The sequence below is a fragment of the Macrosteles quadrilineatus genome, unplaced genomic scaffold (genome assembly GCF_028750875.1).
Source record: "Macrosteles quadrilineatus isolate MER2022 unplaced genomic scaffold, UCM_ALF_1.0 Scaffold_8__2_contigs__length_117827958, whole genome shotgun sequence".
Taxonomy (NCBI): Eukaryota; Metazoa; Arthropoda; class Insecta; order Hemiptera; family Cicadellidae; genus Macrosteles; species Macrosteles quadrilineatus.
Window position 1 is genome coordinate 46,755,303 of NW_026542601.1, and position 13,379 is coordinate 46,768,681.

Here is a 13,379-nt window from a genome sequence, read left to right on the forward strand (position 1 = left end):
GCTATACACAGGTCCATAAACATTCAGGAGTACTTAGACACTTAATTATGATAGTAAATAATAAAATATTAACAAGATCAAGAGAGAGAAAAAAACCTAATTGCATCGAAACATCCAAAACTCAAATCTAGTGATTGTAAGTGGTATTTAGCAATGAAGGAAAAAAGTGATTTGGTGACGCATGAAACTGCAGAAATTTACGAGTACAACGATTTGAGTAATCCCTCTGATTGCTCCCTGCCGATATTTAAAAGCCAGCTCATGACTCTACGCTTTAACACAGCGACGCTGTCACTCTCCGCCTCAAGAATATGTGAAGGCAAGTTTCTATACAATGTATGACAAACGTAATAAGGTATAGTTTTAAGGGTTGAATGGGAGAGTCTGGGAAAAGAAAAGCCGAAGTTAATGTTACTTCTAGTCAAATAACGATGTTGAATAGGAGAAAAAACCGAACATTTATTAAGATTTATGAAAATAAGAAGATTTTTTATGAACAATTGTCGAATGTTTAGAACTGGAAAGTCGCAAAACAGTTGCAAGGAAGAAAATCTAGAGTTTTTATTTAAAATAGTTTTGATAACAGATCGTTGAACGACAGAAAGTGGTTCCAGAACCGTAGGAAGGGCACCACCCCAAGCCAGGATACCATACTGCAACACCGACTGCACGTAGGCAAAGTACACGGTCCGCAACTGCTGTCCCGAATTAATATTGTTCGTAACCTCCTGTATATTGTCGGGTCAGGTAAAATCTTGTACGTTACACGTTACGCAAGAGCGTGTTTACATCACTTAGGTAAATTATGCAACACGCTTCCGCTCGTTACACAACCTTCACCTGCGTGATGTAAAAACGCTCTTACTACACTTGTAAGGTAAATAGCTATTACATCACAAGTGTAGTAAGACCGTTTTTACATCACGCAGGTGAATGTTGTGCCACGAGCGGAAGCGAGTTGCATATTTCACCTAAGAGATGTAAACACGCTCTTGCGTAACGTGTAACTTACAAGATTTTACCTGACCCGACAATATACATGGGGTTTACGTATAATATTTTTTTTTCATTATCCATTTCACTCATGTCTAACAGTAACGTTCTTTTACAAACAAAAGCTAGGTTAGGAAAATACTTTAAAGCATAACAATAACATTCAATCGCACAGCTGATTTCTAGCGTTGAACGTTGATGCCTCCATCTATCTATCTATCTATATATACGAGAGTACGCCCCGTGGTCGAAAAATCGACCAAAAGTATGTTTTGTGCAAACTTCTCTATTTTCACCCCACACTGTAAATAAAACATGTGATTGAAATGTCTTCCATTTGTTTTGATTTTCTGTTTATATTTTGTTGTTATTTTGTCATCACCATAGCAACCCATATGACCCATGTTAATTTTTTAAAATTTAAAATTCATTTTTTGTGCTTATTTTTGAGCCTATTTTAATTTATAAAGGGATTCTGCACACCTACAGGAAAATAGCTTTCTAACGGTATGCGTAGATTTTCCCTACGATACACACGAGCTGAGAAAAAAGGTTTTAAAGAAACATGCTTGCCTATTAATATATAGATAATACGCTAAGCCGATTTTTGTGAACAAAACTCCTCCCTCATTTTTGGACCGATTTTGATGATTAAAGTGTCAAAAAAATTGCCCTGATCTGTAGTTTTGCAAAGTGTTTTTCGTTTTTTGATATCTTTATTAGTTTGGGCAGGATCTTCCATCAAAGTTGAGTTTTCTCCCATAAGATTAACATGGGGGAATCTAAATATTTAATTGGAAACTTTGTATCCACTAATTTTTAGAGAACGGCTGGGCGTAGAAACTTGGTAGAGGCATAGACTAACCAACACAAGTAGACTTCTCATCCCATTGTAAATTTTGAAGCACGTTTTTCGTGTCTAGTTCATGTAAGAGACACAAAGGCGCTAGTATCGATGAAACTTTGTTTCCGTTATTTTAGGGTTAATTTCTTGATTTGTGCTTTACTGTTTGGTTATATAACTAGGGGACAAGTTATTGTTTATGATTAGATCGTATTATTTGGTTAAACGATGTTTTAAATGGCTGTAATAACGGGAAACAAATTGTAAACAAAACACGACCTCTACATAAACCGTACATGAACTAACCATAAAATTGTCTTCAGCTGTTCCATAAGGATGAGAAATCTACTTAGGGAGTATGTTTTATCTATGGTAGAGGTGTCCAAAGAAAGGTCTTGGTCTGTAGATGAGTTATCAAAAGAAAAACTAAGTAAATTCGCTTAGGGCTCTGCCCCAGAAGCCTTTAAAAATCCCCCTACAGATTTGTTTACATTTTGGTTATGTGGATCATTACTGATTAATAAAACAGCTGTTAATTTTAAAATTGTATTTTAAACAACACACATTTATTGGGAGTTACTGAATTGTCCAAAAGAAGTATTTACAATGTTATTTTCTGATTTTAAAATTGATTTTCTTCTGTATCATGTCATGTGTTTTAATATAAAGTTCCATTACAAAATCAGTGGAAAATCCTTTTATAACTCCTAACTCTTACAATTATTTCTTATTGAACTATCTTCTATCTATTTTACAGGTTGATTTCTGCCTCTCTCACACCTTTTCCCTATATTTTATCATATTTTTCTAGACGGATCATCATAGGTTCATGAGATTATTGTCATACTGTACATGCTTTCAATCACTGGAAAAATCTTCGATTGTGTAATACGATACAAAATAATACTGCAGAAGGGCATGGTGCCAAATTGAGCCGAGTCCATATTAAAAAAATGAATAATTGTTTACAGCAACTGGATAAAACATTTTACAATATTTATTTAGAAATATGTGCATGATTTAGAAAGTCATTAAGCTGGAAAACTGCAATATACTGCAGACTTTTCAGAGAGGTTACTTCGATTACAGGTAACAACCAATTAACATTATTTTTTGCTTTTTGGAAACGCCACATTACTATGTCATTCGTATTATTTTTTGCCAATGAAGCTGCACAACTATATAAATGAGGAGGCCCCTAAAGTTCAAGAATAAAAGCCAACTTCACTTCAAGTATATTCCACTACACCTAACATTCCGAAGAGAGATTATATTGACATCTTTATGTAACTGATATGGCTGAGACAACTAACTGACATCCCCCATATCAAGGACAGCTTTTCTCAAAACTGTGCTAGAGGGTTATTCATTGGCTTAGAAGTATGATACGAACTGACGCGATGTGACGAAGGGAAAATCAAACTTACACTGTAAAGGATATACCTCTCTTTGAAGTTAGAACGTGTCTTCCCAACAAACAGATTTCTTTTTCAAATAAAATCATAGATTAATCTGAATTACACCAATGAAATCACGGAAGTGTTTAAGTACAAAGATCCATCAATACGATTTTAATACTATTTAAAGGTATACAGTATACGTACAGTATTGGAAATATTTTATTCGTTGAATGATCAACCATATTTGGTAACTAACACAATTAATATCATTATTGTTTTTACACTTATTAATCTTTAAACATTGCTAAATGCTCAAAATATGTATAATTTTCATTTAATTTATCGCAGTTAGATGAATAAGCGTAAGCCTTGAAAATAACCGTCGATTTCGACGGGTTTCACCTAGTAGAGGTATATTTTTTTAAGTTAAGCACTCAATGCTATTTAAATTGGTTTCATTACATCACCGAGTGAGTTTTTTTCAACTTTACATCACTCGAGAAGTAAGGAAGTTGTAAACATCACGCTTGGGATAAGGAAGTTTAACATGGCGGGTTAGGTAAATAAATAAATTGTCACATATGCATATTACAAATCATCTACAAATAGTACAGTGGAAAATAACTTACTATAGTTTTTATAGTAAGTTAAGTAGTTTTTAAGTAAGTATTTAATAGTTTTTAAGGAAAAAGAAGTTACGCGGCGCGCGTTGTTGCGCCAACAATTATTATTTTTTATATGGTAATTTGTTCTTTACAATCTATATCTTTATACATTCATCAGGTGTATGAATATATAAGTTTTTACTTTGATAAAGGTTTTTACTTTGTATATCTACATATTTAATACAGTAGGGGAGAATTTAAACTTTGTTGGGTGCACAGGTGTGCTGCGATTAGGGTTTAATATATTTGGACTTATCTAAAGGTAAAATATTTTCTGTGCTGTTTTCTGGGGAAATATTGAGGCACTATTTCAAATTATGACTAATACAGAATGTGGTGATTATTCAAACCAACAGTTGGTGAAATTAAACATCTACTTTTAAATTATATTTATTTGTAAACATTGTAGTTCCAAAAGTCAAACATTGGACCCCTTAAAACCCTCTAGTCCAGGAGCAAACTGCACATATCCAGCTTCCGTGGGATTTTTTGTGAAGGGAATGTGTGACTATGTGAAATCTCTTTATTATATGTCAAATAATGGTGAAGTACCGGGTGTTTACCCTCAAATTGCGGGGTTTGGTTTTTATGACGTCGTAAATCCAAGATGGCCGCTATGTGTGACATCTATTCATTTAATTAATAATAACTCTTTTCAGAGTATAATAATCAAATTTTAATTTACACCATTGAATTCAGCTCAAAAAATTAAACAATTCGGTGTTTTGAATCATGGCTCAATGACCATTGGTTACCGTGATATTGAAGACTGAAAACACAGAACATTGTCCCCATTTTATCCTTATGGGGAAAAATAAAATTGCATATCTCGCTTATTACTCAGCATATCTTAATAATAATTGGTAAGTGGCTTCATTTAGTAGAGATCTACTTGATTATGGCCTAAATCCCCAATTTTTACATTTCCGTGGCAGCAAACCTGCATACAAACTTCCAATGTTATTCTTATGGACAATCCCACGGAATACAGTTTGCCCCCCGACTACTCTGGGGTGGAGCCCTTTTGACGGATCTGCTCAAAGATTTACACAAACCATCCTTGAAAAATTCAGGTTTGGAGTCCATAAGGTACATACATACATACATTGTTAATGAGTAATTTTATATATATGTATGACCATTGATTAATCTTTATATTTGTGCTATAACTTATTTGTAAAGATTAAATGTCACATGTAAATAGTGATGAAAATGTTGTACTGAAATTGACTATTTTTATTTTGACTTTGATAATTGACAATTTAATATTGGTGCCGAAACTAAAAAAAAGAACCATGTCTTACAGAAAAAGTAAAAGAGAAGTTAAACCTCCAAAAAGGTATACCCCGAATCAGAATGAAAATCATGATACTGACAAATTATCAAAGAATGTTTCTGAGAATGGAAACAATGACACTCAAGGAATAGCATTGAGACAAACCAGCATCACTTCTATTAGTTCAAGGAAAACAAAAAGTAAGTCTACAACATCAAGCAACAGGAGACAAATGGAAATAGAACTTGAAAAATTGAAAAAACTGGAACGAGAAATTGAAGAAAAGGAGCTGGAAAGACAAAGACTGATAGAGGAGAAGGAAATGGAGCGACAACGACTGGAGAAGGAAATGGAGCAACAACGGCTGGAAATGGAGCGACAACGGTTGGAGAAGGAAATTGAGCGACAACGGCTGGAGAAGGAAATGGAGCGACAACGGTTGGAGAAGGAAATGGAGCGACAACGACTGGAGAAGGAAATGGAGCGACAACGGCTGAGAGACAAGAGGGAGCTAGAGCGACGTAAACAAATGCTGGAAATAAGGGCTTCTATGCAATCACTATTGGCAAATGGTAGTCAAGTCTGCAGATCTGAGGTAAGCATAAGTCAAAGCTTAATATCTCAGAGAGAGGAGAGAGAATCTGAGAGTAAAGTCGTAAAGTGGCTGAATGATAATGAACCGACAGTTCATCAGTGTTCATCAACCGCTATGACCACGGCTGCACAATTACTAGCAGATTCAGTCAAAAAAGCTATTCAACCAACCTCTCTTTGCCGCCAACAACTACCAAACTTTAGTGGTAGACCAGATGAGTGGCCTATGTTCTTTTCTGCATTTGAAAATACCGTAACATTGTATTCTGATGATGACAATCTAGCTAGACTTAGAAACTGTCTTGAAGGCGAAGCCTTTAAAATGGTGAAACCTCTTTTTGTTTCCAGTAAAAACTTGCATGCCATAATCAAAACATTACTGATGCGTTTCGGTAAGCCCGAGTTTATCATTGAGTCTATGATGAGCCAAACTAGAATGCTAGCCCCTGTAACTGAAGACGATATTGTTGGCCTCGTCGAGTTTTCTACAACCATTCTTAACTTTACCTCTATAGCCGAGTCCCTTCATATGGAGTACTACATGACAAACCCTCAACTACTCAGTGAACTGTTAGGAAAACTGCCTTATCAAATGAAGTACCATTGGGCTCAACATGTGAGCAGTATGTGTTTAACTAGACCTAGCCTAAGTGATTTTTCAGATTGGGTAGAGAGACAATGTTCTATCATGAGTATCTATTTTCATCCAAACGAGGACGTCCAGACTAGAAAGAAAAATGACTTCAAACCTGTGTTGACCAACTCCTCAAAAGCAGCAGTTCCCGCAGTTGGCCCACTTACCTGCGTGTTCTGTGGTGGTAAGCACGATAATGACAAAATGCTCTATACTTCGGTAAGCTGATATTTCCGAAAGGTGGAAAATGGTAGGTGAGAAAAAGCTATGCTTTTCTTGTTTCAAACGACATCAACTTAAATCAAATCTAAAAGAGCTTGCAGTATAAACGGTTGTGAGCTGTACTATCTCTGTACTGTAGTCTCTTACATAACTCCAATCTTGAAAGACCTCCAATGAAAAGAAATGAGGGAGGGTTAAAATCTAGAGATGAAGTAATCGGTAATCATTTTGAGAATAACATATCAAACCGTGTTTTGCTTCGTGTTTGTCCTGTCACGTTGTACGGTCCCAAGTCCCAGGTAGATACTTATGCCCTTTTAGACGACGGCTCGACTGTATCACTTCTGGATTCATCAATTGCCGATGAACTTGGTATCAAAGGTGAGATTGTTCCTTTGACAACATGTTGGTCTAACAACACAAGACACTTTGAATCTCAATCAAAGAGAATAGATTTAAAAATAAAAGGATTTTTACGAGGATGAAATCTTTACATTGAAAGGGGTTAGAACTCAGTCCAATTTAGAGTTACCACACCAACAAATAGACAGTGTCAAATTGAGGAAGAACTGGTCACCTAGACTCGATCAACCAACCTCTTCCATTAGCGAGTGTCAGGCCCACTCTCTTGATAGGCCAAGACAACTGTAATCTAATTCTAACCCGTAAGATTATTGAATGTCCTACTAGCGCCCCAGTACTGTCATGGTGCCTTCTTGGCTGGACTCTACATGGGAAGTGTGCACAATTCAGAGATCGTGTGGATGAGAATTTTACCCTACTCTCATATGAAGAATCTTCACTTCATGACATGGTAAAGAAATCCTTTGAATTAGAGAAATATGGAGAAACTAGATCAAATGACCTGAAATTGTCAAATGAAGAAGTACGTGGAGTGTCAATCCTTGAGGATACCATAAAGAAAACAGGAGATCGTTACGAAGTTGGTCTTTTATTGAAAGATGACGAATTTAATTTCCCTCCAAGCTATGACAATGCTCTGAGAAGATTAAATACTCTTGAAACGAAAATGGAAAAATATCAGGAATTTAAAGAGGCTTACACAATCAAGACTGACGAACATATGGAAAAAGGATATATAAGAAAACTCAGCCCTGAAAAGTTGCTATCATAACAGGTCAAACATTCTATCTACCCCACTTTGGAGTATCAAACCCGAACAAACCTAACACAATAAGATTGGTTTTCGATGCTGCTGCTAAATCTCACGGAGTCTCGTTCAATGATGCACTACTCAGCGACCCTGACTATTTGAATCCATTGCCATCTGTGCTGTTTAAATTCCGGTTAGAAAAATTTGCTATCGTGGGAGATGTAAAGGAGATGTTTCACCAAGTAAATATAAGAGATGAAGACGTTGACTCACAAAGATTTCTACAGACCCCCAGATACCTACATAATGAAAGCCTTCGGAGCAACATGTTCACCAAGCTCTGCACTGTTTGTTGTAAACCCACAATGCAAGACAGTTTCACTCTTTGTATACTGAAGCTAGTAATTCCATACTGACTAAAGAATATATGGACGACCTGCTAGATTCGACCTACACAGAAGAGGAAGCTAAACGACGTGTTCAAGAAATAATTGAGACACATAGGACACATGAGACACATGGAGGATTCCAAATTCGTAACTGAATGTATAACTAAAAACAAGTACTTACGAAAATTCCTGAAAACCTGAAAACCTGAAAGCCAGCCAAGCCAAACACTTGATGCCCGATACTCGACTTCCTACAGAACGAGTACTTTGATTATGGTTGGACTCTGAATCCGACTGCTATTTGTTCCATCGCAATGTCGAAAAACTTGAATTTCTCGAATCTGAGTATCCGACGAAACGAGAGATTCTTAAAGCGGCTATGTTAATTGTTGATCCCCTAGGTCTGATTTCCCCTACCATAGTGAAAAACAGACTACTGGTTAAGGATATATGGAGAACGAAACTAGGTTGGAATGATGTTGTGACAACTGAACTCAGTCTGAAGTGGAAAGCTTGGATGGATGAAGACAAACTAACTATTACACCTGGAATTAACGACTTGGCAACAATCGTAGACAAAAAAAATGATGAAAACAATGCACATAACACTTGGCCCCTTGGAGGAATATCTGCCCTGTACACCGGTCGAGGTGGACAAGTAAGAGTTGTTGACATCACAACACCAAAAAGTACTTTTCGGCGTCCGATGACATAATACCAGTCTTTCTTTGCCAGAATTTTTCTGTCTACAGCTCAACATGGATTCTATAGTGGCAGATCCTCAACGAAAAACTTAATAACATATCATGACGACATTACCACGGATAGTGTGTATATAGATTTCTTAAAGGCATTCGATAGAATCATCCATGATCACCTTATGGCTAAGCTTGGTATTTTGGGAGTGGCTGGACCTATGCTGAAGTGGTTTCGGAGCTAAATTAGTGGACGCTGCCTTATTGTGAGATATAATGGATCTGAATCTGAAGCCTTTCCTGTGTTATCTGGAGTGCCTCATGGCTCTCTTTTGGGTCCTGTACTGTTTTCAATCTTTATTAACGACCTAGTCCATGCTGTCAAGGATTCAAGAGTGTTGCTGTTTGCAGACGATGCTAAAATCTAAGTAACAACGAAAAGAAAGTAACAACGGACTTTGAATGTGAGGAGCTGCAGAGTGACTTGAACATTGTGCTGCGGTGGTGTTCGGAGAATGAGATGGAGTTGAACATATCTAAGTGCGTTGTACTCTCTTTCTCTCGGCACACGAATGTAATGGTGTTCAACTATACCTTATTCGGTTAGACTCTACACCGATCTTCTACAGTGAAAGATCTGGAGGTAACTGTTTCCTCGAATCTAAGTCCAGAACCTCACTTAAGAAACATAAGTAAGAAGGCTTATTCTGCTCTGGAATTTGTTGTCAGAATGTGTCGAGATGGGTTTTCAACTCCTGCTCTAAGGACTTTGTATGTGCAGCGGGTCCGCCCTTTGTTGGAGTACTGCTCACCAGTCTGGTCACATACAATGGTTTGAATACAACTCTACAAGTATGTTTGTAGGGAAGGCCGTGAATTATTCTGATAGCTCTCCTTTGAAGGCGAAAAAGGAAATGGGGTCTTGTGCTTTCACCACCCCATAGTGCAACTGCATATATCATGTGTGGATAAAGTACACCATAGTAAGCAGTAAGAAGGACCTCTTTGTTTGAAAATTTTGCTAGTTGGCGCAAAAGAAATATTCCTGAACTAATCTTTCTACAGACAGAATCAATGTGCGGGTTGAAACACAAGTTCTCGTCCAACAACAGACCCAGGAATTTTACTTGAGCAGGGGTTTCAGTTTCAGTATCGTCCAAAATAAAATTTTGTTTGTTTTTGGTTTTTCTAATTGAGAATTAAACAAGATGAGTTTTTGTTGGATTGATTTTTAGAAGATTTTCATCGAACCACTGCAACAAGCAACTGGCTTGTATAAAGGCACACATGTCTAGTTCGAGTCGGTTTGGGCTAGAGACAGCGAGAGAGGTGTCGTCAGCAAAAAGACATATTTCACCCCTTTGGAATCAACTTCACCCTTCTTAGAACAGAACATTTGATATCTTTACTGGTTTACTTTATTGGTTTCTTGTTTGTCTCCATAAAGCTTACACACAAACATTTGTAGGCGATTGAATAATTCCTGGAACAACCCAGCTATTTTCCAGTTCTTGAAATATTTTCTGACATTCTTTGTTCCTTCGTAACATTTTCAGTGCTGCAAACTTGCCTTTACCAGCAAAAACACTAACAGTGTCGCAGCCAGTGAAAGCGCGTAATCCAAATAGCGATTGACATACGTCTTGGCCCAAAGATTCCGCAATCTTATTAATGTCCAAATAAAGTAAATCGAAATGCCAAAAACATGTTGTTCAAATAAAAAACTCTGTATTTTAAAATTTAAAGTAATTTAAAAAAAGCTTATATATAGATAATGTTTTAATGTAAATTTATGATCTACATACAAAACTGAATAAAAAATACCCCCGCCGCAGCAAACCTGCAGACTAAGCGAATTTCCATTTCCCTGAATGGATTTACACTATAATGTCTCCTTAAAAATATCACATTTATTCCCTATTTAAATAGAATCAGTTTTACACATACTTAGGTTTGCTGCAACAGGGAGGGTAAAAGTGTTTTGATGTAAAATGTTAATAGCTAGTAAGAAATAAAAACATTTTCCAAATTTGGGCAAAATATGTTTATAAACAAGCAAACTACAACAGTTTACTTATTCTCCATAAGAATAACATGGGAATTTTAAATTTACAATTTTTTGGAATTTTCTCCGTAACCATTAGGCACATTATAACGCTTCAATATACAAAATAATTTGTTTTTTAAGCTCTACAAAATAGTTTAGAAAGAAATTACAAAATTTTATGTTTTTAGGTCAAAAATGGGAAAAACCCATTTTTACCCCATAAAAGCCCCCATAAACCCTTGTTCCCATGGTCCGATCATGCTGGTTCGCGAACTCGTTCGAATAAACGTAGGTTTACACGTTTGTACCAAATTTCATCAAAATCGGATCATTTTTGCTCGAGTTATCGCGCTAACGGACACACATATGTATATGAATTTGAACGGATGGTGTTTTTGGCCTCTAGGGACCTCAAAACTAAAAAAAATCGGTCCCGGGTCCGAATCACATAAATTCTTGATCTAGACATAAAACTATACAAGAAAAACATTGATAGCACGTGCCACCTTGACTGGTACCTTCTTACAAATATATAAGACAAAATTCAATTTTGTTATATAAAACCTACTATTTTGTACATAAAGCTACTACTTATGCATTGCTATCACATATATTCTTAATCTACACATAAAACTATACAAGAAAACATTGAAAGCACTTGCCACCCCAGGTGTTACCAAAATATCAATTTGCTCATGTACTATTAACGGAGTTGGACTTACATAGTGCTAATAATTTTATTTGGGTGTAAATAATTATACTTTAATAATTATACTACTATTTTCAAGCTTAAGACATATTATTTCATACAATATCAAATTTCTTGTTATGTTTATCTTGGATTAAATTTATATCTTCTACTAAAAAGGGATACCAATTTAGCATATTTTCTTAACAGATAAAAACACTATATTATAGTCTCATCATTACTTACTTTTCAGTGTGCATCCTTCCATTATAGGCTCCTAAAAAAGGTTTAAATATGAGTAAGATTTAAAAGATGTCAATACAAATTTTGCTAAATCTAAACATCATGCGTAAATTTTTTTTTTTACAGATCTTGCGTGCCGCACTAAAACAACTGCTTTTACAGCTGACCTTTACTGAAAACATGGATAGGGATGCCCTTGTCAACCATTATGTCTTGATTTTAGTAAACGGTACTGTTCTAACGAATAGTTCATAAGTCCTGGTAGCCTTAAGAGGTCGAACAAAAATGTCTAACGATTAACTATAATAGATAATATAATATAATATAATATAAAGATAATATAGTAAAAATCACAAAACTATGCCAAGTAATAAAAAAAATTAAGTCGTTAAGTCAACTAACAACTAACTAACTCTAATGGTCAGTGTTTGCTAATAGCTAACTCTAGATAACTAGTTGTTCTACCAGTGCTCCGCACCGGGAGCAGAAAACAGGGACATTTTGTGGATCTTCTGTGCCTTGTCCACTGCAATCTGCTGGATGACTAGGTGTTTAATCAGACATATGATTTCCTTCCAATTGGAACTTATAATGCTCCTCCCAAACTATACAGTTCTTGTTTAAAATATAGGAAGAAACATTCGTATGCATTATCAATTAATTACTGCATTATTTTAATTGTAGAAAGCTGAACTTAATATGTAATCAATTGGAGATACACAAATAAAAGGTTTGAACGCTAAAATTAAATACTATCCCTCATCATAAGAATAACGTACTGTACCTGTCAAGGTGCAGACAATTTATGGTAGTAATCAAAACGTTAACTCGGGAAAAAAATTTAAAAAAAATTATGAACAAAACAAATACAATAGCTTTACAATACAATACTCTTTAATATTTTAAATGCGATTCGATTCAACCCCTTAATAAGGGTTAGTGCCCTTAAGAAAGAAGTTTTCAGTTCACGTCAAGACCTTTCCTTCAAGTTTACGTTTGATATTGAGATAAATCATGACTGCAAGTAAATATAACTAACCACATGTTTAATATCAAAAATCAAAATAAATGTTGTATATTTTAACTAAATTACCTCTAAAAACTATGAATATTTATTGATTATATTCAACGAATCATGGCAAATAATTATATGAAAAATATTTAGATGTAATTATTATTATTAAAATAAGGTCCTAATAAGAAAGCTGTATTTAACAAGAACTAGCTGTTACCCACTGGCTTCAACCCGTTTTACATCATAGGTATTAATAAAACTATTGATTGGTTAAGTTAACCTGAAATAAACAAAATAAAATAAAAGAAACAAATAATCACACCTGATTTTAATAAGGCAATAAATTGAAAGAATAACAAACAAATAAGTACAGATGAGGTACCGGTATTTTTAACATTAGGCATATGAAAAGTTTCCTTTAGAAAAGAATTTAGACATTATTTTAAGGCCAATTTATGACATAATGGATAGTTTTGCGCAAGGTTTCTCGTCATGACGAACATTTTAAGTATATGGTTAATGGGGGTGTGACTTGCAGTTTTCTCAAAAGTTCATGGGTA

At 35.4% G+C, this 13,379-nt stretch overlaps 1 protein-coding gene across 2 annotated transcripts in view; it reads right to left on the bottom strand.

Moving 5' to 3' along the window:
- The window catches only part of LOC129000855 (uncharacterized), a 253,328-nt gene that overhangs the window by 120,796 nt on the left and 119,153 nt on the right, over positions 1–13,379 (bottom strand). For both annotated transcript variants that reach the window (XM_054427905.1, XM_054427904.1), the window contains one exon: positions 11,808–11,838. In XM_054427905.1, the coding sequence (XP_054283880.1) occupies positions 11,808–11,838 (31 nt within the window). The remainder of the gene's footprint in view (positions 1–11,807; positions 11,839–13,379) is intronic.